The 24,736-nt window shown below is 37.1% G+C and overlaps 2 protein-coding genes across 3 annotated transcripts in view; one reads left to right on the top strand and one right to left on the bottom strand.

Moving 5' to 3' along the window:
• The window catches only part of galnt7 (UDP-N-acetyl-alpha-D-galactosamine: polypeptide N-acetylgalactosaminyltransferase 7), a 33,118-nt gene extending 31,043 nt beyond the window's left edge, over positions 1-2,075 (top strand). For both annotated transcript variants that reach the window (XM_059334243.1, XM_059334242.1), the window contains exon 15: positions 813-2,075. In XM_059334243.1, the coding sequence (XP_059190226.1) occupies positions 813-919 (107 nt within the window). In that variant the 3' untranslated portion in view covers positions 920-2,075. The remainder of the gene's footprint in view (positions 1-812) is intronic.
• Positions 2,076-15,482: 13,407 nt separating this feature from the next.
• saraf (store-operated calcium entry-associated regulatory factor) lies at positions 15,483-24,337 on the bottom strand. Its single transcript, XM_059342147.1, has 7 exons — positions 24,062-24,337; positions 20,559-20,737; positions 20,073-20,271; positions 19,708-19,986; positions 18,869-19,034; positions 18,654-18,751; positions 15,483-16,232 (listed from the first exon to the last, which is right to left on the bottom strand). The coding sequence occupies exons 1-7, from the start codon at positions 24,126-24,128 to the stop codon at positions 16,207-16,209; spliced, it is 1,014 nt and encodes a 337-aa protein (XP_059198130.1). The 5' UTR covers positions 24,129-24,337; the 3' UTR covers positions 15,483-16,206.
• Between the last annotated feature and the right edge of the window lie 399 nt (positions 24,338-24,736).

Raw genomic sequence — 24,736 nt, 5'->3', positions numbered from 1 at the left:
TTTGCTGCGTGCCTTCCCCTCTATCACCCCCTTTCACTCTGTCACTATAAATAAAGCAACAAAAATGCCCAAAAAATAATCTTTAAAAAAAAAGAAAAAGGCTTCCACATTTCTTAAGTGAGCATTTGAAATAAAATAGTCTGGGCAGAGCAATAATATCAATGACCAATTATTTCATTATAATTAGCATCCTACAGATTCTGTAGAGATGGTAATGTAAATATGATAGATGTTGGTATTTTACAAATTATTTCTGCCATTTAAATCCCCACTGATGTTTTAGACTTTACAGTGGGATCCTACCACTGACATCTTTGACCTTTGTTTGATTATGTTTCTACCTAGCCTCTGCAAACTCACAGAGTTGTGAGGGAAAGAAAACAGAATGAATCGGCTGCAATTAAACATTCATGTTTAAACTTTTAAAACTTCTTTTAAAAAAACATCCTATGTTTAACTTAGCTTGTGCAATCACTAATAAGTATGTTACAACCCAGTATGTGTGTCAGTGCACCACACAGTAGTTTCAAACTATTGCATGTTCAGTGACGAAGCAAAGCAGAAAACGGTCTCAAAGATCATTGGTCACATGATTTTTGTCCTTTCGAAGGTATGTTTCTGATGTAGCTGTTTTGCAATATTAAAACAGCTCTCAGAGCTCCACTATTTGATAAGGCACCAATATTACATTGCCCTGGATAAGATGAGTTCAAATATTCTCAAGTTGAGTACCCCTTCACAGATCCATATTGCACATTCCATATTCCTGTAACACACACTAATAGTGGTGTTTATCCATGTTGTCCTAACAGGGAAATGTCTAGACCGCTCGGACCTGCTCCACAAAGTCTTCATATCAGATTGTGACACCAGTAAAACCACTCAGAAATGGGAGATGAACAACATAGTGGCTGTCTGAAGACTGAGCAACTGGCACAAATAAAACCACTGGGAGGTTGGAGAGAAACATGGTGACTGGACGAGGATCTACACCAAGAAATACATCCACTCTATAAGTTTACAGATATATCAAGCTGATACTGTTGACAGTGTCGCATCACATGTTTTTTATATGAGCCAGTCAGTGTCAATGCACCTCCAACAAGATGAAGTCAAAATGGTCCAATTTTTAGACCCTCGACAACTAACAGCTTCCGCTGTTTGTTGGTACGGTTTGTCCACATCATAATCCATTCATTATACAGACGCATAGACACTCCTGACAGCAGAAGAACTGGTTGGAATGAAAGGCTGAAGCTACTGGTCCTCCAAATGATGTGTTGGAAAAACACTGAACTGGAAACATGTCGTCTGTCCTTATACTCCGTCTGTCTCTGTCCTTCATAGTGATTTTGTTTACACTGTGTCTTTCTATCTGTTCTTTTGGGCTCTCAGGTCTTTTCTAAACCACTACATTGATATTTAAAATGAATCACGTCAACTCTGACTATTGAACAGTCATGCTCTTATTGGACCTTTACAATCAACCAAAGAGTCCTTTATATTGGTGGAGTCAATAAAACACCAGTGTGTTTAACCTTGTGTTCACACAGACACTGGCTGACATAACGCTTGCTTTTGTCTGCAAGTCAGGCTAAGATGGCTTCCAGGCTGTAACAGTGAGTTAAAATACGATGTTAAATAGCAATTGGATATATAAAAGAATAAACACTAAATGAGCCAAATCTGTCTCGCGTGATTGACTAATATCATGCTGCTATTCATGGCGTTAAAGTCCTGGCTTGTTTTATGTATGTAAACGACACATCAAGATGCTTGGTCACCTGCTTTTAGTATGGCTTTTTAATAGGCCATTTTGTCCGAGCTCCAGTGGGCACATACTGAACAGGCTAGAGATTGACATATTCTGACATTGTATTTGTTTGTTAACGTTTGCACTCCAAAGTCTGTGAAAGACTTTTTTGAAATTTTAGTATGACCTCTAAAGAGCTTGAAGTTAATAATCTAACAGACTTAATTTGGTTAATGAATAAGCTCAGTTGAAATCAGCACAATGTGGCAAAAGCCTGAGCAGAACAAATGGAAATCACAAAGATGAAAAGAGTAAGCAATCCTCGTCCTACAAAAAGCATCATAGAACGTGGGTTTCCTCAAACCATCTCAAGGTCCATTCCCTGTGTGCTATGCCTTAAACCATCCTACCTAGAATATGCTTCCAAATATATAATGGCATGAATAAAATTAGCTTGTCCTTATTTTGTTTAATTTCATTGGTTGCCATTTACTTCTGTTGAGTTCCATTGGCTTGAATTATGTTTTATGAACTTCTACAGACACTGAGATGCTTAACAGAACCTTAAACATGTTAAGGAAAGCACATCTTTAATAACGTGATCTGACAGACAGACTTGTGTACTGCCTGCCTTACTGATGGTCTTAATGAGTTATTCAGTAGCTGACCAGTTGTCTGTGACTTAGTAACTGCCTGTTTGAAAATGGGGGAAAAACGCACTGGGTTATTGGAGTGAGAAATATACAACTTAGGGTGGGGGAAGCAACAAATTTTTTTTTTTTTGCTTTGTTTATACAAGGGAAGAAGGGTTTGGTGTGTGGACGATCATGTATGCAATGTTTTGTACAATGTAAATAGGTTTCTTTGTAAAGATGATCATGATGCATTTTGTGAAGGGTGTTGAATGATGTAAATATCTAACTTATAGGAGAAATTTAATAATATGGGCGGCACGCAGGGTGACTGAGCAAATAAAAGATCAGATTTTTACTACTACCAATGTGTTCTTTCTTTGTTATTGCAGTTTCAGGGGGAGAAAAAGTTACTGCACTGTAGCATAGATGCATACATTTAATATTTTATTTTGTGTTATTTACAATTAATAAATTGGTACTAAGATGATAGTACCCAACTCCAGTTATCAGAAAAGATCAGTTTATATTAAATCATAAAATGTAACGCATTAAATTTACCTTTGGGCTACAACAACTCTTCAAAAATATTTTTTTAACAGCCAATTAATTTATTCTGAAGGTTGTTACTGAGTTTTTTGAAGTGATCATTGTAGGGACTACGTGTTAGCCATAGATGAAATTTGATTAATATGAACTAGTTCGACTGGATAGACTTGTAAAGTGAAAACGTAATAATGTTAGGGCTGTATCTTCATTCTTCAGATTGTGTATAACCATGCACCTTGCTGCAGGACACAGCTGGAACAACTACAGCAGCAAACAATGATGAAACTAAACAATAATTGGCAACTACATAATCAGCTACTCTTTGACACCTTTTCTTTTTTTATAAGATGTTAGCGTGATCTATAAGTGTCATGCTTAAGGGAACTGAAAACCAAAAGCTCAATAAGGAGAACAAAAACCTAATGTAATAAATTAAGTTGGAGATAAAGTAACTAGAGAATGATGTATACATTTTTCTACAGCAGAAGGTTCTGGTTTAGACTATTTAATGTGGGTTTTTTTTATCTTCACAGCTAGAACATAATGTATAAAGTGGCATAAATTATAGATGAAATTAACTGCCATTTACAAGGACTACTACAAAACTTACTGCACAATTTTCTTAAATGTTTAGCTTTCAAATAAAGGGTTCACTCCAAAACAAAAGTAGCATGAATTAAAAACAGACTAACTGAAATAGGTGTGTAAATTCATGCTTATTCACATTGTGGTTTAAACCATAGACAGTATATATAAAACAACTAAGGTCTTAACCACAGACCGTAAACATAAAAAAAACTAAGGTCTGAACCATAGACTGTATAAATAAATTGTGTGTCTAAAACTTATTGTGGCGGGAGCGGGTGTGAGTGTGTTTGTGTATGCGTGTATATGTGTAATGTGAGTTGCCAACAACGCCACCTGGGATTCTAACCCAGGAAATTGCCCTACAAAGGCCAACACAGGTCCGAAATCACACACGGGCCAGAGGTCGTGGTTTCAAAGTAACTCAATTTTATTAAACAAAATTATTAAAATAACTAAAATAAGTGTATTGCAAAATGAAACAAGTGCACCCAGATGGGGCCACCACACTGGCGAGGGAAAACAAAAGATACCAATAGGCAGGGCTGCCAAGTTTCAGAAAATGACAAGAGTGAGACTCTAGCACCATGATGCCTTTGGCCTTTTAACGTCGATTTATTCCTTAAGACTGATGTCCTCACCTACATGCCAGCGGCCAGGGGCGAGTCGAGGGTCAGAGCTTTAGGGCTGCTGAGCACCCATTGAGCCCCGCTGCCACCACACACCCTCAATCAACAGTCATTAGAATTGATTAGATTGAACTTTATTGTCACTGAACAAAGTAACAGCTACTTGGACAACAAAATGCAAAATATAGGCCATCTTTCTCTCTTTCCCATGGCACTTTTTTGGTCATTTTGTGTCTTTTTTAGTTATTTTGTGTCTTTTTTTGGTCATTTTGTGTCCTTTTTAGTTATTTTGTGTCTTTTTTCTGTCATTTTGTGTCTTTTTTAAGTAATTTCGTTTTTTGTCATTTTGTGTCCTTTTTAGTTATTTTGTGTCTTTTTTGTTTTTTTTGTGTCTTTTTTAGGTCATTTTGTGTCTTTTTTAAAAGTAATTCAGGTTTTTTTCTGTCATTTTGTGTGTTTTTTTAGTTATTTTGTGTCTTTTTTTCTGTCATTTTGTGTCTTTTTAGTTATTTTGTGTCTTTTTTGTTCATTCTGTGTCTTTTTTAGTAATGTTGTGTCTTTTTTTAGTAATGTGTCTTTTTTCTGTCGTTTTGTGTCTTTTTTAAGTAATTTAGGTTTTTTTCTGTCATTTTGTGTGATTTTTTTCATTATTTTATGTCTTTTTTTGGTCATTTTGTGTCCTTAATAGTTATTTTGTGTCTTTTTAGGTCATTTTGTGTCTTTTTTAAGTAGTTTAGGTTTTTTTTGTCATTTTGTGTCCTTTTTAGTTATGTTGTGTCTTTTTTTGGTCATTTTGTGTCTTTTTAAGGTCATTTTGTGTCTTTTTTAGTAATTTCATTAGTCATTAATTTCATAGTCATTTTCTTTCTTTTTTTTTAAAGTAATTTAGGGTTTTTTCTGTCATTTTGTGTGATTTTTTTTTAGTTATTTTGTGTCTTTTTTTTAATCTCGGACGTCTGGTCACTTATAGCATATAAGAATATTCAATTACTGTTAAGCCAACTATGAATAATAAAACATGCCAAAACATGTGTCCTTTATCATAGCTACACGTATGACAAAAAAACGAGTGAAAATCAGTAGTATTCAGTGAGGTAAGATTAATTAAATGCGCTGACAGTTACATGCTCCTGTCAAACTAATTACACTGAGTGGAGCGGATCACCACTCCAAGATGGCGGCCGAATTTCTCGCGTCACAGCAGCTGATGCTGCGTCTATTTGTCTATGGGCGTGTCTGCTCCGCCTTCCGCCATGTTTGCCAAAAGAGATAGAGCAAGAGCGCGAAGGAGAGAGATTTAATATGAAATATATTTAATGTAAAATATTTAATATGTTTGTATTAATATTTAATGTATTGTATTAATTGTATTGTAATTGAATTGCATGTCTGTATGTATGTTCTGCTTTATGCAACAAAGGTTGATACCATTCATGCCAATAAAGCTAATTTGGTTCCATTTGTACACTGTCAGAGTTAAGGATAGACCTTGAAATTTAGAATTTTGAGAAACACTGCTTTAGGGGGGTCTAAATTGATATTCACAAGTCTGTAACTCTGACACACACACATTGAGACTAACGTTAGAGTCTCTTTTTCAAGTGTGAACTGGTCAAGAGAAGAGGCAAATAAATGTTACACAGCTCTGCAACAAATACAGGACAGTGATAGACTTATAGCAGCCTTAAAACAGTACATATTAACTAGGAAACTCAAGGAGAAACAGTGAATCAACTGTCAACAAAATTGAGTAGTTAATTACCATCTGTCTTCAAGCAACGTCGAGTGGGTTTTAAATGTCGGCGCTGTTGTGTGTGAAAGAAAGTTAGAGACGCCAAGACCCGCCTTTCGTTGCTTCTGATTGGTTTATATTGCGTGGTGCCTTCCGCGGTTGGTTAGATTTAGGCACAAAGGACTGATGGATTGGTCTGGGATTGGTTATCTCGGTCAGTCAATCAGAGTTACTCGAGATACGGCAAGCCACGAGGACGAAAGTTTATTACCATGAAAAAAATAAATACAGTATTCAGAGTATTGAATGGGGAAAAATAAGCGTGAGAAATGTCAAGTGTGGCGTGTGGTGTGAGAATGGGTTAAATTGCGTGACTGTCACACTCAAAGCGTGACACTTGGCAGCTCTGCCAATAGGGCTGGGCTTACCACGGCGGCAGGGAACTCAAAAGGGGATAAATACAACTAAACCACCAGTGCACTGCAACCAAACTGTGTCAAACACCACCACCAGGGGAAGGCTGCCGCTCGCTTGGACCCAGCACCTATAGTAAAATAAAGAAACACAAATTAATATCAAGCACAGTGTGGGGACATCTGGGGCAATTCAGTTAAAAGAGCCAAAAACTCTAAACAACCCAAACTATTATTGATCAAACGCTAAACAGAAACACAATTAACAGAATAGAAATATCAACAACTCTAAACAAATTAACAAAAGAAACACAATCCTAATATAACCCAACTTAGACTAGATAGAAACAAATCAAACATTAAACAAAAGAATATAATTATCAACCTAATATAATGAGAAAAATAACCCAAACTATTATTAATCAAACCCTAAACAGAAACAAGCTTAATTAAACAAACGAAATATTTACTCTTTGAAATTAATATTGACTTATGAAAACTAATTAAAAAGACAGGCGACAGGCGAGCCAAACTTGGCTTTAATTTGTGTGAATCTCGTCCACAAAGGACCGAAACTGTGGACACGTGGAATGACCCGAGACAGTGGAGCTTCTCAGTCCACACTTAGCAGAGCCAGGACAGCAGCAGACCTCGTCGTGGTGGCCGATGACCGGATACACACCAGGACGCCAAACGGATAAGTGCAGAACTAGGAGAGTGGGAGACGCTGGCTACAGCGCCCCGCTCTGAGCTCTACTGCACCCAAGCACGCGCTCCGACCTAACTGCTTGCCCCCTCCGGCTCACCGTCGCTCCATGCTCTTAATGTTGCGCCGAGGAGACACGGACATGCACGGCGACGTGACACACCAGACGCGCCGCAGTGTAGAATCAGAAAAGTGAGAGTGGTGAACAACACACCTGTTTTAATCAAACACACTCGCACCCGCTCCCGCCACATTCTGTTCCCGCGAAGTGACACAAGTGTAAAAAGAAACGGATTCTGTTTCCACCCGCCAGAAATAGTTTGACACACAAAGTTAGCTCGTCAGTTAGCCGGCCATACGGTGTAGACCAGGTACAATCTGCGAATGATGTTGTCAATGTTGACTTATGAAATTGATTTAATGTACCATTCAGCTGCTGAGAGTTAAGGAAGCACCAAAGTAGGTAGTGCAGCAAGCTAACTGGAGAGCTAATTATAGGATAGATCCAACTTTTGGTCTAACACTTGCAATCTAGAAATATATTGTTTAACCTGGCTGTTCTGAGGGGAAAGTTTCCCTTCAGGCAGTAGCAGCAGGTTATCTTTTGGAGCTCTAAGGTGGTAACCATGGGCACCAGTAGCAGTTGCTAACTCTACAGGAGCCAGGATCAGAGGCACTAGAACAAGAAGGCAACCTTGTGGGTTTTTTATGCTGTCCAGTTTAAATGGCACACTCTTACTCCTCCCAACAGGAAAACCCTCTGTTCCCTTTCAATCAGTACACTCAGTACAACACATCAGTATGAGGATTGTGTCAACATTGTGTATGGGGACAACCTAAAGAAACCTTTTCAAAACGCTTGTCAAGACCAATATCTACGAGTCGTTATTGAGGCTGTGCACTTCTGCAGTGCACTGTTTAGCGTACTAACTTGCCACACTCTTGTTGTTTAGCTCAACTAACGGTTATTTTTTTAGCCCCACACATTATTGAAACTATTTCCATACCGGTTTAGCTAACAAGTCGCCCTTGCAGTGCATCTAGCAGAGCTGGGAAAGCCAAATACAGCCCATAACCAAGTACGTGAGGTTTCTCCCTCTCTGAGACAGATACACACGATGCTACACTTGCTTGTGTGCACTGTTGCATACTCCTTAAGTAAATGGTAATGGTAAATGGACCTGCACTTATAAAGCGCTTTTCTAGTCGCTTTGCGACCACTCAAAGCGCTGCAAAGATGTGGACTTCCTGTCCAGGGTGCTAAGAGGAAGAGAGCTGTTTGCAGAACAGACAGTGGTTGATGATGTCCTCCTGCTGACTGAAAACTTGTCATGGAGGAGGACCCCATGGTGACTTTGCTGACCCCATGGATCTCGGTACAAACCTCCCAGTAACCAGGGTGCTCCCACAGGGCTAAATAAAGAGCTTTCTCAAGTTCAGTGTGCACCGGTGTTTAAAGAAGCTTCTGTTAATCATACATTGCATCCAAGCACAGTAATCCAAGCCCCCTCACACACACACACACACACACACACACACACACACACACACACACACACAGAAGATCACTTCTTCACACGTGATCTTTGACCTTTTCCTTCACGCTATAACCACATTTCTGTTTCTGATACAAACTGAAACATGAGCAGGAAGTGTGGGGGACAGAGGGTGCCAAAATAATAAACAACCAAAAATGTACCAAAATGGTAAAAAAATAAATTAATTTATTGAGCAAATGTGACATACATTTATATTTGTTTAAATTTTCTAGTATATTTATTTACCTTCTTATTGATTCGCCTGTGTCTTTGATTCATCTTAATTTATTTTTACTTTATTTATTTATTTATGTATTTATTTATTGCTGTATTATTTTCCATTAATGTCCCCTCTTATTTATTTTCCCAAACTTATTTTTGTGTTATTTTCTTTATTATAAACATCTTCATCATATGTAAATCAGGGCTGTCAAGCGAATTAAAAGAGAAATACTGATTTGTGTCACATTTTTATCTGTTCACTCATGCTGAAAATTTTGGTACATTTAATGGCTTATTAAACCTCTGAACCAAAACAAGCAGTTTTAGGGTGGCTTTTATTCTTCTTCCCGACACATTTTACTTACTGTAGGCTTATTTTTCATTCCAATATATAATATATTTTACAAAAAACACAAAGTGGTTATCAAGCAATCAATCAATCAATTATATAATTCTAACAAGACTCTGTTAGGGTTGTGAAAGCTCACTCAAGCGCACATAGCAAAGCATATGAAACATATTAGACTTCCAATTAACATGTTTACAGAAAAAATGAATAAACGTCTGAAAACATGGCAGTTATATTACACTTCATACCATGTAGCCTATGTTTTTAAAGAATAACTATAAAGTCTAAACGATAATGATAAAAAACAACAATCTGTTGATCTTTACAAATCAATACTCAATAGTTTAACAATGGCGTAGCTGTCAGTGCTGAATAGAAAATGTTTAAATCTGAAAGAGAAGTTTGACATTATCTAGCAAAGCACTTCAAATTATGTTCTGTGTTTCTTTTACAGTCGAAGTTGTTGATCGGTGGAGTCTGATAGAAGCAGAAGGTTCTCCAACGTTTTCATACATCACTGAACCTTCATCTTCATCTTCACCCTCATCATTCTGCTCCTGTGGAAAAAAAACAGAACATACCTGAGATTCTGAGATAAAACGGAAAAAAGTAAATCACCTCTGTTACTGCAGCCACTTACATTCAATGTAATACAATCAGTGCTATTTACTCCAGCTGTAAACAGTCACAAGCTTTTAATAACAACAGTTTTAATACTCACAGCATTGTCTTCCCTCTGTGTTTGGTTCCCTGATAGGACAAAAAAAGTAGTGAACTTTAGTTTTCACTGTAAAAATCCAGGTTTCATAAAAATGACATCGGTGAATGTTCTCACCTTTAGTTCTTATCCACATGTTGACCACCACAACAGCTGTTATGAGAGCTGCTAAACCCACAAGCACAATGATGATGATCCTCCACCAAGGAGAGAAAGAGGGATGTAAGGTGTCGATACCTTCAGCCACATCCTTTGAATCTAAATTATAATAAAAACATTAGAAACATTTTGGCTGCAGCTGTGTGTTCTATTCAAAAACCCTGTAGCTAAGAGAGAATCAGAATCAACATGAATATCTCCATCCACAGCTAAAGAGAGACAGAGAGAGAGAGAGAGAGAGAGAGAGAGAGAGAGAGAGATGTTGTTGAATATGACAAAACAACACCATCGATGATATAATACCCCATGTTTACCCTCTGAAATGAGTAAAAATACTACACTATACTATAATCTTCAATATAAAAATCATCAAATAAGACTAAACTTGCCTGTTTTCTCAAGTGAAGACCAGAGGAGCAGCGTTTTCTCACTCCTGTTTTTTGTCACATTGCACTTCAGAGACTCGTAGAACTTTGACTTCTGACTAGGATGAGGAGTTGGAAATGTCAACCAGGCAACCCATCAAACAACCACTGAACTGTGTGTTCACATCCACCATAGGGAAGCACTTTGCAGAACAAGGTAGTTTGATCACCGTTCTGACCCTCATCGACTGGTGAAGATGGAGAAATTATGAGTGAAATTAACTTCATCACTGTAATCATGATTAAAATAATATTTTGGTATGTTATTCTAACAACACAGTTTGATCTGAAAACATTATGATGTAAATACTCACTGAAAATAACAGACAGAACAACCAGAGCATCTCCACCTTGTTGTTGTCCTGCTGTGTTGAACTGTCTGCAGCTGTAACAACCAACATCCTGAAGTGTGACGTTCTTTATAACCAGAGAACAGTCTGCTGTCACATTCAGTCTGTTGGATTTAGCTTCAGCTATCTCACTTTTACCAATCTGACCAAGACTAATCAGCTCTTCTGCTGTTTTTCCTTTGTGACGACTGTAAAACCAAGAAGTTTGGTTACATTTGTGTTGATTTTTTATGACATTGTCACAAGGCAAAGTGACCTCGTCTCCATGTCTGGCCATGATGTAGGTAGAATTTAATCCAGTTAATACTGTTGAAGATGAGAGAAAATATCAAAAATGATCCGTGACAAAAAAATGGGTTTCATAGTTATAGTTAAGTGTGAGCATTATCTGAAAAACAGTGGACTTCCTTTCACAAAAATTCACTCAACACACTTTGTTCAAAACAAAGGGACAGAGAGACAGAGTTGAATGTTGTTGTTGAATATGATAAGAAATGACAAAACAACTGCATCAATGATAAAATACATCATGTTTACCATCTGAAATGAGTAAAAAATATTATAATTTTCAAATATAGAAATTATCAAATAAGACTCAACTTGCCTGTTAAAACGAGCAGCGTTTCTCCACTCCTCTTAACTGTCATGTTGCACTTCAGAGACTCGTAGAACTTTGATTTCTGACTCAGATGACGAGTTGGAAAAGTTATCCAGGCTGAACAGGAACCTGCTGTTGTCTCCACGTCATTAAAGTTACCATCAAACAACCACTGAACCGTGTGTTCACATTCATCATTTTTATACACAATGCAGAACAAGCGAGTTTGATCACCGTTCAGATATTCACTGACTGGTGAAGATAGAGATATTGTGAGAGAAAAGAGAGAGAAGAGTGAAATTAACTTCATCACTGAAATCGTCATTAATATAATTGTTATTCTAACAAGACAGTTTGAGCTGAAAACATTATGTAGTAAATACTTACTGTTAATAACAGACAGAACAACCAGAGCATCTCCACCTGGTTGTTGTCCTGCTCTGTTGAACTGTCTGCAGCTGTAACGGCCAACATCCTCACGTCTGACGTTCTTTATAACCAGAGAACAGTCTGCTGTCACACTCAGTCTGCTGTCACACTCTTCAGCTATCTCACTTTTACCAATCTGACCAAGACTAATCAGCTCTTCTGCTGTTCCTCCTTTTTGACGATTGTAAAACCAAGAAGTTTGGTTACATTTGTGTTGATTTTTTATGACATTGTCACAAGGCAAAGTGACCTCGTCTCCATGTCTGGCCATGATGTAGGTAGAATGTAGTCCAGTTAATACTGTTGAAGATGAGAGAAAAATATCCAAAATTATCCGTGACAATAATATGGCTTTCATAGTGATGAGATGTGAGCATTATCTGAAAAACAGCGGACTTCCTTTCACAAAAATTCACTCAACACACTTTGTTAAAAGCAAAGGGACAGAGAAAGAGAGAGAGAGAGATGTTATTGAATATGATAAGAAACTAGAAAATTTCCTCTGGGGAAATTCTGAATGGGCCACGGGGGCTACTGCCGGTGTGTGTACACTATGGTGAAATTCTTCAGAGATTTCAAACAATTAATACTAGTAATGTTATGATACTATATAATATACAAGGAGCACACCTACAACAAGCATTCCTTTTCAAGTATTTATTTATACAGCAACCTATGCCAGTGTGCATTATCTTAAAACAGCAGACTTCCTGTAACTACACCGGTCCAATGAAATGAATGGCCATGATTCATACAGAAGTCTTGAAGGTTTATTTTTGTCTCTCTCTGTGTACTTCTGCAGACACAAAACTACAAATAAATAAAGACATACAAGTTTGAAAAACACATCCAACTCCCACGCTCTGTTAAGGCTCATTGTAATGTCCGAAGCACATAAGCACAACAGACATGGCTGGACTAAATGAACTTCAAAAACATTACAAATGTCCATAATAGGGCACATTAACCCTCTGGAGTCCACGAAAGCGCCGGAGCACGACTTCTTCATGACTAGAAAAAAAGACACAAAAATGACTAAAAAAAAGACACAAATTGACCATAAAAGACACAGAAGAAAAGAGACAAAATGACAAAAAAAAGACACAACAACAGACACAAAATTAACAAAAAAAGACACAAAAAACTAAAAAAAGACACAACAACTGACACAAAATGACCAAAAAAGACACAAAATGACAAAAAAGACACAAAATAACTAAAAAAAAAAAAGACACAAAATGACCAAAAAAGACATGAAAAGACATGAAAAGGATTCAAAAATGGACAAAATAGTCCAAGACTAGTTAAGAAGAGTGAAGAGCGTTATACATAATAATGAAACAGAAAATTACTGTGTGCGCCACTTGGACCACATGTAGAATTACCGCACTGCTCTGACTATGGGTCAGAATCAACTGAATTCAATTCAACTCAACCATAATAAACTGACCCGGCCTCACATTTCAACCTCACATCTCCCACAATGCCTTCAAATCAGACTGTGACCCTTTTATACTTCACAATAAAAGTCTGTCAAAAAAAGGCAATACATTTTAACCAAACTTTTTATCCTTTAGACATGTTTATAAACCTTCTTAACATCTTATCATTTTTAATCACCTTTTATTGACCTTATGAACTTGAATGATTATGAATTTGTATGAAACAAAAAACAAGCACAAATAAAACTGTCTCAGAGACAGTTACACTTCCTTTCACAAGAACCCACTCGACGCAATTTGCTCAAAACAAACTCAGCTGTCTCAGTTTGTAACGTCTCTTGTGATCATACTTGTGTTTTGTTTCCTTACCTGCAAACTGCAGCATCACAAAGAAAACTAGAAAATTTCCTCTGGGGGAAATTTTGAAAGGGCCACGGGGGCTACTGCCGGTGTGTGTACACTATGATGAGATTCTTCAGAGATTTCAAACAATTAATACTAGTAATGTTATGATACTATTCCTCTTCAAGTATTTATTTATACAGCAACCTATGCCCTTTAACCTCAAAATGTGTGTGTGTGAAACATTTGTATCTGGAGGAGTGTGCGCGCTTACGCGCGCATATGTGTGTGCGTGCGTGTATCTTTAACTGTTATTACATTAAATGACCAGTGTGTGTGTGTGCGTGAGTGTATCTTTAACTGTTATTACATTAAATGACCAGTGTGTGTGTGTGTGTGTGTGCGTGTATCTGTAACTGTAATCACATCAAAACATCAAAGAGTGGGGTCGACCAATCAGAGCAGAGCAATCAACAGAATTAACAGCTGTGGAATCTTCTGGCAGAGTGAAAGCAGCCAGAGGTGGGCAGAGTGAAATTTCTGGCCTCGAACAGAAAGCATTTTTGGCAAAACCATAATACCTATCATTGATCCGACTTCACTTTGAGCGTCCGGAGTTCTTCCTGAACCTCTACATATGTTTTTTTTTTTAAGAAAAATGAAAAAATGGCTTTGTTAGAGCGATCTAAAAAAACAGTTAAATCTCACTTTTTCCAAAATCTTCCTGCGTTTTTAATATGGGACCCAATGAGGCTGTTGGTGGTTTTGGTGGCGCATCTTTGCGTCGTACGCCCAAATTATAACTCTGACAGCTTTACCAGAGTGAATTATTCTGATGGCTTGCTTCTGTAGTATGAATAATGGTTGTAGGAGACTGATATATGTGTTACCCCAGACCTCCGTGCAACAAACTAAATAAGGTAAAACCAGTGAACAGTAGAGAATGTAGAGTGATTTTTTATTTCGAAGGCACTTTGTTTTCGCTAGAACTGAAATACTTCTTGACAGTTTGGTGCTGATGTGTCTGATGTGAGATTTCCAGGAGGAGATTTCGGTCGTCTATTGTCACCCAAAGGAATTTGATTTCATGAACCCTTTCTATGTTAACCCCCTCTGTGTTCACCTGAGCTTGATTGATGATTTTACTGTTTCCAAATACCATGATTTTTGTTTTGTTTAAAATAATGAAAGCTTGTTAGTTTCAACCCAAAAAATGATTTTGCTTCATTCAGTTGTGATTACATCCAAAAGTTGCTGTTGCCCCAGGTTATGTGTCATCAGCAAACAGTATGAACTTCAGTAATTGCGATGTCCTGCATATGTCATTGATGTATTTTTAAAATAGATTTGGACCTAGCACTTTTAACCCACTCCAGTGCTAATCCCCTTATCACATACTGTTCAGACTTATTGATTAGTATTTCATGATTTATAGTATCAAATGCTTTAAAGTTGATGAACACTCCAATTGCATATTTATTTTTATTTATTTTATTATTTATTTTATATTTCTGCAAGATGACTGAATCCATACTGACTGTCAGAGAGTATTTTGTGTTTATCAATGAAAATTGTCCAGTTTATTATGAAAAAGTTTTTCATGAAGTTTGAGAATTGTGGTAGAAGTGAGATAGGCCTGTAGTTTGTGAAGTTGCATTTATTTCCAGTTTTGTACAATGGTATAACCTTGGCTATTTTTATGCTGTTAGGAAATTGGCCTCTCTGTAAGGACAAATTAAAAATATGTTTACAGGTTTGAAAATCCCATCTATTACCAATTTGATAACTTTAATATCAATATCATTATAATCAGTGGATACTTTATTTTTACATTTCTTGAAGAGTGAAATTATTGAAATTATTATGACCATTATTATTATTGACCAAGCACACACAAATACACACAAGAAGAAAAATCAAGGGGTCTCTTTATTAGTCAGTTTTGAAAATATTACACTTCATGTCCTCAAAATCAAAATATATCCTCTAAATAAAACACTTAAAAAGTTCAGGTTTAAAAGGCTGCCAGGCTACTAGCAGGTAGAACGAATGTACAGAAAACATTGTTTTTTTCTCCATTGTTCTTTTCCCCAATTGAAATCATTTCTGTCATAGTTCTTGTTTGTTGTGTACATATTCTTATCTTCATATCTGCCTTTGATGTGAATGCAAAAGGTGCTTCATTGTTAATAGATATCTCTCTGCACCCGAGGTACAGCACACTGATTCACTCAAAGAAAATCAACAGATAGTTGGAAAATAGACTTAATCCTTAAGACCACATAAATAAATGTATCAATCAAAGAGTAGATTACCATTGAAATGCCTTGCCTACTAAATGCTGATCCAATCAATGAACAACTGGTTCACATCAGGTGAACTACTGCTCATAGTGGAGCTTCTGCCTCCAGTGTGAAACCAGCATTATGCTCAAACCAAACTTTTACATACAAAAAACAGCGCTTTCTGGGAGTAGCTGACATCAAAGTATCCCCTTCAGAGGAATGTAGAAAAGAGTAACAACGTTATTATGTTGTTGGACAAATACATAAAGAGAATGTCTTCTCTCACTGAGGGGCTTTTCCACAAGCCGACACTGACCAGCTCAGTGCCGTCCCTTATCCGTCCGCATCTTCTATCTTCTCTTGGTTCCGCCAAAACCTGACAAACAAAGACATTTAGTCAGCCAGCTGTACCTACAGCATGTCTTGGCACTACTGAAATGTTAATTATGAATGCATTTTCATTCATCAGGACAATTTGAGGCATTAGCTCATAATTACAACAGCTACTATCTCATAAACACAAGATCCTGATCTAATCCTGATATTACCTCTGCTAAAGAGATCATGTTTTTGGGGCTGTTAGGTTGTCTGTCAGCAGCATTACAAAAAATACTATTTTCACAAAACTTGGTGGAAGGCTTCAGCTTGGGCCGAGGAAGAACCTGTAACATTTTGGAGCGGATCTAAATCACAAGATCTGAATTTGTGAATACACAAATTCATTTTGGCTTTTGTTAACATTGGATGACTGGGCCTTAGTGCTGCATTCCTCAGATGTCAGAATAATCTGAAAAATTTGTTCTGGTCGTTATAACGGCTTACTTAACAAAAAAATGAAAAAGAAGGTAATCAGGAAATCTCTAAAAATGTGATGATTGAAATTCTCTTTTTTAAATTACAGATGATGCTATCTACTATTTGACTTCACTTGTTGTCAGCAACTATATCTATATATAGGTGGAAAAAAAGGGCAAGCGCAGGATGTAGCCTCCTGTTTAAAAGCAAAGCAGAGTTATGAGATGCACACTTCTCCTGGGCTGGAAAATCAGATTTTAATGGTCCCCTTGACCACAAACTAAACTGCAGTTACTTTGGTCCTTATTTATCAAACAAACTGAGCGCAGATCTGAGCGTATGTATATTTCGTCTTACGACAGGGTTCACTGTTCACAACGTAAGAATGATCGGACATTGATAAATGTGGCGGCTGAAAACAAGCGTCATTTGAATGTCACGCCCTAAAGATTACCGAACGCAATACAGCCACAATTCTTTTTTTTAACTCACCTTTATTAGCAAAGTGCGCTATGACAACAACAACAGGAGCAAAACAGACATTTCACAGAAATACGCAGCGACGGAGGTTTATGAAATAAAAAGTGTATACGCAAAAAAGTTTAAATTTTGAGGACAGACTTAAATTTTCCACAGCTTTTTGGTTGCATCCAGGAGGTAAACAATGTTTAAATCTTACTTTTAATCACAAAAGAAGAGGAATTTCTCAGAGGCAGAAAGTGAAAAGCTGACGTCCAACAGCTGCAATAACAAACTGGTTTTGTTTGGCAGCATAAAAAGTGAAAAGGAAGGAAATCAGTGGTGCTGTCAGCAGAGTAGCAGTGGACCATCCAACTCCATTTATACATTGTGTTATATAAAGCCTAATAGCAGACATAATATGCAAATATTAATTATTATTATTTTTTTTTTTTTATAAAAATTATTATTATTATGGAGAGATATTATTCACTTCTTCACATTTAGTAAGAATTCTGTCCCGGACAGAGGAGTAGGTGGCAGAGTGTATTGGAAATGTTTCTATTGGGTCAGAACCGCTGGTGAAGGAGACCCTGAAGCTCCGGTGTCCAGCAGGATAATAATAATAATAATAATAATAATAATAACGGTAAATAGCAGAAGACAACAACATTTAATAGCCTTGGCTAGTATTCTGGTTAAAGAATTTCACAGTTGCAGGGTGTATTTATTTTAAATGATGTTTTAATGATAAACGATGTATCCTAAACATGCTTTGTTTGTCACCATTTTTTTTTTAAAACGGCAGAGTTTTATCAGCTCCAGGCATCGAAACAATAGTCTAAGATCAATTCTCAGACTCAGATGTGCGGACTTCACGCTTACTCAAATTTGCGTACACGAGCTGAGAGCAGACGTGAGATCTGATCGTACCCTCCGCTAACGTCTGAAGTGATAAATGCCGAGCCTTGAGTAGAAATGATCGTACGCCCACTTTAGCTCACTTTCTGACGTACGCTTGTTTGATAAATGAGCCCATTGACTCTGTTCTTGTATAAATATTTTATCATTTAACAGCATGCACTTTTTCAGTTGTTTATACGTTCTCAATGGGTAAATGCCTAATAATAATACTCATTTTGGATGGTGGGTGGTTGATATGTATAAAGTCACTGTGTGGTGTTATACTGTATCAATCAATCAATATAAAAGTTTGCTCTAGACAAACAATCTAAAGAAAACTAGATATTTTGTATCAATAAAATTGACTATCATCAACATCTGTATATCAGAGGTAATAAAGCTGTATGATACGTTCAAACGGGGAGAGAAATTTAACTCAGGTGTGATAAACCACAGTTAAGTTATGTTATGACGGGGGGGGCATTTTGTGTTTACTTGTGTTATCTTAGACTAATATTTAAATTTGTTTGATGATGTGAAACATTTAAGTGACAAACATGCAAAAAAAAAAGAAATCAGGAAGGGGGCGACACTTTTCCACACCATTGTAGCTCTGTTAGCTAACATGCAGGCCTTCTACCTGAGGCAGTGCGAGTCCCAGAGGAAGAGGTGGAACCTCCAGCAGGACGATGTCTGCTGTCAGTGAACGGGGAGTAGTTAAAGTTGTGGGGCTGGCTCCTGCAAAATAAACACACGCACACAAAAAAATCAAGGCTCTGAATGGAGTGGAGGTGGAAGAGTTCTTGCTTTGCAATACTAGTCATGAATTGTCTTTCTCTCTCTCCCTCCACTGACCTCTGACGACCAAAGAGATAACCCAGCAACCCTCCTGTTCCCATGCCGGTCCAGAAGCCTCCACCAGTGCCAGTACCAGTGCCAGGGGGAGCTTGATGTCTTGGGTACTGTTGTCCATGAGTGTAGTCACTGTGGAAACCATAGCCTGGGTTGGCTCCAGGATTACCTTCACACAAAACAAGAACATCGAGATTTCAGCAAGGTAGTAATCGTATTTCAAAGAAATCCTTCTATTTCTACAAGAAAAAAAGAACATGACACATTCTAGCACATCCCAGCCCCACCCCACCTACCCCATCCCACCAGATGTATTTATTTAAGGAAGTGTTTTTAAAATCTGTACACTGCAAAAAAGGTGTGTCTAAAAACAAGATAAAAACACTAAATCTGAGGGAAATGATCTTGCGGCATGGACAGATAATTTCACTTGACAAGATTTCTTAAATTAAGATTGTTAAATCTAGAAATAAGCATGTTGAACGCTTAAAATAAGAAATTAACTCTTAAAACAAGATAAATTATGTAACACTTCTAAATCTAAAGTTTCTTTTATCTTGGTAAGAAACAAATAATTTGCAGTGCACTCAGCTCGGGCCAGTTCATCGCTGCTGGCAGCTTTAATTTATCTTGTTTGAAGAGTTTATTTCTGCGTACAACATGCTTATTTCTAGATTTAATAATCCTAATTTAAGAAATCTTGTCAAGTGAAATTATCTGTCCATACAGCAAGATCATTTCCCTCAGACTTAGTGTTTTTAGACTCACCTTTTTTGCAGTGTAGTACAAACCAGACCCTCTATTGTTACTCTAAACCCACACTGTCATGCAGCAATAGCTACCTAAGAAGTCAGGTTTGAATCCAGGGGGAGGTGGTCCTCCGGTGGAGCCATGGTGATTATCTCCGGGGAAACCAGCTTGCCCGCTGTGCTGCCCCCAGTGGGCCATGTTCCCACTGAGGAACAGCTTGTAGACACCGTAGGCTAAGAGCAGAAGCACAGCGACCACCAGCAGGCTTCCTGAGTCCTCGCTGCTCTGATGGCTCTGATGGCTCTGCTGGCGATGTTGATGCTTGTTTCCAGAGAAACCATTGAAGAAACTGGAAGCAAAGCCCCCGAGACCTGAGACAGACAAAAAGGAAAAGGAGGCTTCTAAATATCTACTCTTTGTGGGAAGATAAATAAATTTCACACCTCCAGCCTCCTACCTCCAAATCCCTTGGATCCACTTTGGGAGCCCCAGTCTCCTTGTGTGGTCCTCCGGCCCTCTTCAGTCAGTTCCAGTGTGTACTCCAGCCCACAGGAGCCCTTGAGGATGTGGGCATCAGCAGGGTGACTGTAGCCCTCACAGCTCACCTCAATGCGGCCAAATCGGTAGGCATTGTCCATATCAGCCTTACACTCCCACTGTTAGGGGGTGACCACATTATTACATTTTCCCTCATATTTAGACAGACTAAAGTGGATGGTTCATCATACCACTACACTGACAAGCTTACTTTTTTGGGTGTTGAACTGTTGTTTCAATATATGAGTTTAATTATACCTAGTATAGCTAAATTCCAAGAATTCAGTTTGTGGCTTCTAAAAACTGTTTTTTTGTTCCCTGATCTTCCTCATCTGTATTGTATTGTTCCCCCTTCTGAGCATCTCATCTGTCTGTCCTAGCTGCCCAGCAGAGCCTTTCTCCTCACCTGTACATCCACTCCATCCCAGCCTTTGTTTTGACACTGGACCACCATTGGGACAAAGGCCTGGCATCCTGCAGAGCCTCCAACACACTGAAGCTGAGGAACTGGGCTGGAACGCCTAGCTGTCGTATAGCGATCCTTGTACAGAGTCAACACCTGGACGTCCCGCAGAATCACACTGCCTGCAGTGGTGAGAGGAGGAAAAAGGATTTTTTAAAATCATGAGTCCCTTTACCGACCACCAGGCCCTGCCAAGTTTTCTCTTTCAGACGACGTAGTACTATACTGTTATCAAATGAAACGAGAAGATCAAAGGAAGATCCATGTTGTGGAGGTTAAATTAAGGTAAAATTAAGCATAAAATCTGTGTAACAAACGGTGTCAACACAAAAATTGCTACAACAACTTATGAGCATTGGAATGGCATTCATATACTCATATCATAATGCTCTGAACACTTTAATCATTCCAATTAGCTGATTTATGTATTAATTCATTACTTATTACACTGTAACGGTGAAAACCGGCAGCTGTGGTTGCCAGAACTTTACTGTAATAAATATGGTAGAACTTTTTTTAAGTATTATGGTAAAAAATATATTAGCACTGTTGATTTCACGTTTAAGATTGCCATTTTATTCCATTTTTTACCGTATAAATAAAAAGTTTTTTCATCATTTGTCATCAAAAGTAACACTGTTTTGCCATATAATTGACAAGAAAATACTTTATAAATGCTGCATGAATTAAAGATTTTACCATTAAATATTACAGTATATTTTGTTAGAGATATGGTGTTTAGTACATTTAACAGTTAGAAAAAATATTTTTACAAAAGATAAATGCAAAAATTACAGTGATGCTTGTACATACATTACAGTATATTTTTGTTATACACAACAAGTGTACTTTTACAGTGGTGTTTCCAAAAAAACAAACTGTAAAAAATACTGTTTTGGCTGATATATACATTTACGGTGTTTTATTGTTACTGAAACTGAATTAACCCATTTATCATTTTACGATCTTTTACTGTCATGGTTTAGCAGTTTTTCACCTTAAAATTTACATTATTTTTTTACAGTGTATAACAGATTTATGACTAAAACAACTTGACATGCAGTGCTGAGCTGTCACTCAAATGAATATTCTTCAAATCACTTCTATGTGGTACAGTTGACCTGCTATGTCCCCCTAAAAATCTCATGTCCCCCCACCCCCAGCTCTCATTAAAGGGGTGCCGAATGTTAATGTTGATGTTGATGGCTTAATGTGTAAATCCATGCTAACAGATTTGTAAACCATGCCCTTAGATTTCCAATCGATATCCTCAGATTTTATTGTTTTCTACACAGCAGTGAATAAAGTAGACCATTCATACACACATGTGGAATGTAGCCAAATATCAGTATAAAGCCTGCTGTATTGATATTTTGCCTGGGTGGGTAAATAAGCATCCTTACATGTTAATAGTGTAGTTGACAGCACAAGTTAAGATACTGCTGAATAATGGAAACAACTGCCATTTATCCTACCACAGCTCCCCAGGGATTTAAGCTTTTCCTGATCAAACATCCAGGTTGTGGGCTTAATTAATGTAAACAGAGAGTGTGCTCGAAGCTACATTGTAAAGATGAACTTGAAGATTTCAGCAGAAATGTTGACAGTTGGCTGGAGTTCTATAATGCAATCAGAGTACTTGTACTCCTCGGTTTCCTGTTCAGACACAGTTACCTCTCAAACTTTTATTCTACTAAACCACTCATTGCGTCTGAATACCAAAATAGTATTGGTCAATTTTATTTCTCCTCCTCTCTCAAATACACAAAGAAACTTAACTTACTGGCTTACTTTGTCAATGTAAATCACCACATTTTACGAACTATTGTAAAGAGGACATCGTTTTAAGATGTTAATTATGCATTTACACATAAAATGAATGTTAATAAATTACAGACTATTGCAAGCTTTGCTGCCTCTTCCAAAAATTAATATTGATAAGCCCAAATGTCAGGCCTGTAGTCTGTCAGTGAGGATACTGTTCGGGGAGGGGTCAGTGATGTTGATGGGGGTCAGTGTACTGAGTCCACGGGACCCGCAGGTAATTTGACTGGGACCCTGAGAAATTCAATGGGTCCCCAATAAAAGTTTTATTTCTTGAGAAATTGTAGTGTTTAACTCATTTGATGTTGGTATGGTATGATACCAATCTAGCTGAAAATAAACGAATTCAATTCCAAATCTGGAATATATTATATTATATATATATATATTAGTGTGTGCGTGTGTGTGCGTGTATGTGTGTGTTTGTGTGAAATTAAAATTAATTTAACATTACAAAGTAACGCACTTCCAGTTTGCCTTTAAACTATGGCATTATATCATATTATTATATTTGCGGTAAATACACTGAAACTGCTCCAAGCAAGCTGACATGGAGGATAAACACTTTACTGTCATTCTTTATCACCTTTTTTCAGTATAAACTATTACCAGCAGAGAGGAGATGAAGTATTAACGTTACATCAACACACCATGTGAAATAATCAAATTGCGTCGTGCCGAAAATTTATTTTTTGTGTCCACGTGCGGTTTTCAGTTTTTACAATAAAGTATTACACAACCAGGCCCAAATATTAGATAAATATGGAAATAAGATTAATTGCATGATAATCACAGAAAAGTTCACTTTATTTTTTAAAATGCCTTTAGATATAGACTGTACAGTAAAATATTACATTATATTAAAATTCATTAAAATTAAACTGTCTGTTTCCAGTCACTAATTTCACTGCAGGTTCATTCTACGGGACTTCAGGTATATTCTCACAAATTTACAGGAATTTTCACTGTGGAAATTCATAATAAAATGCATTTGAATATTTACTGTACAGTAAAATATTACATTGTTTTTTGTTTTTTTAAATCATGAAAATTAAACTGTCTGTTTCCAGTCACTAATTTCACTGTAGGTTCATTCTATGGGACTACAGGTATATTCTCACACATTTACAGGACTTTTCACTGTGGAAATTCATAATAAAATGCACTTGAATATTTGCCATATGCCATAGAATGAACCTGCAGTGAAATTAGTGTCTGGAAACAGACAGTTTCATTTTAATTATTTTTTTAATGTAATATATTACTGTACAGTAAATATTCAAATACATTTTATTATGAATTTCCACAGTGAAAATTCCTGTAAATTTGTGAGAATATACCTGAAGCCCTGTAGAATGAACCTGCAGTGGAATTTGTGACTGGAAACATATTATATAGGGACGGCTGGCTTGACTACGGAGAAGCGAATGACGGCTCACTTGACCGCAGTCACTGCGGGGCACTTCCTTACACCACTTCCTTAACCAAGCCACTGCTTTTATATTTATATTTATATATATATATATATATATATATATATATATATATATATATATATATATATATATATATATATATATATATATATATATATGAAGTAACAATAGGGTAACAATACTGACCGTCATCCCAGCTCTTGATGTGTCCTACCAACAGAAACTGCAACACAACTGCAATACACAGTTTCATTTTCTTCTAGTGTCCAGAGCTCTGACAGTCTCCGTTGCTTCAACAACTAACTGACGTGACAAAACTGTCACTTCGCGTTACGTTACACCTCCACCTGTTTGTGAAACCCCTGTACTATACCTATCTAAACTATATCTAGTACAGTATATTTGCTTGAACCTAAGCTTCCTTGTTGCGTCATTTGTTTTTTGCGTTCAGGTTGCGTTTCTTCTTCTTCTTCCGAGTTTTATTGGCGGTTGGCAGACCAACGTACAGGAGCATTACCGCCACCTACTGGAGAATGGAGTGTGGCGCAGTAGACTGACAGGAAAATAAGGAGAGAAAATAATAATACAATTAAAAATAAAGTATAATAAAATAAATTAGGTAATAATAATAATAATACAATTAAGATAAATAAATGATTTAATGGGAAAAGGGGGAACAATAGTGTAAATAATTAGTAAATAATGGCATTTACAATACAACTATAAATAATTAAATACATAACTAAATTCTCTTTAAAAGTCCTGTTTCCCTCAGGTAATTAAATCGGGGCTTGTTTTCTTTGCATGATTTTTTCCCAAGAAGACTATCCAGGGTGTTACTGTGTTTCCCATCCTCTAGAA

This window comes from Centropristis striata, chromosome 1 (genome assembly GCF_030273125.1).
Source record: "Centropristis striata isolate RG_2023a ecotype Rhode Island chromosome 1, C.striata_1.0, whole genome shotgun sequence".
NCBI lineage: Eukaryota > Metazoa > Chordata > Actinopteri > Perciformes > Serranidae > Centropristis > Centropristis striata.
The sequence above is the reverse complement of the archived record's forward strand: the minus strand, read 5'-3'. Positions and strand labels throughout refer to the sequence as shown.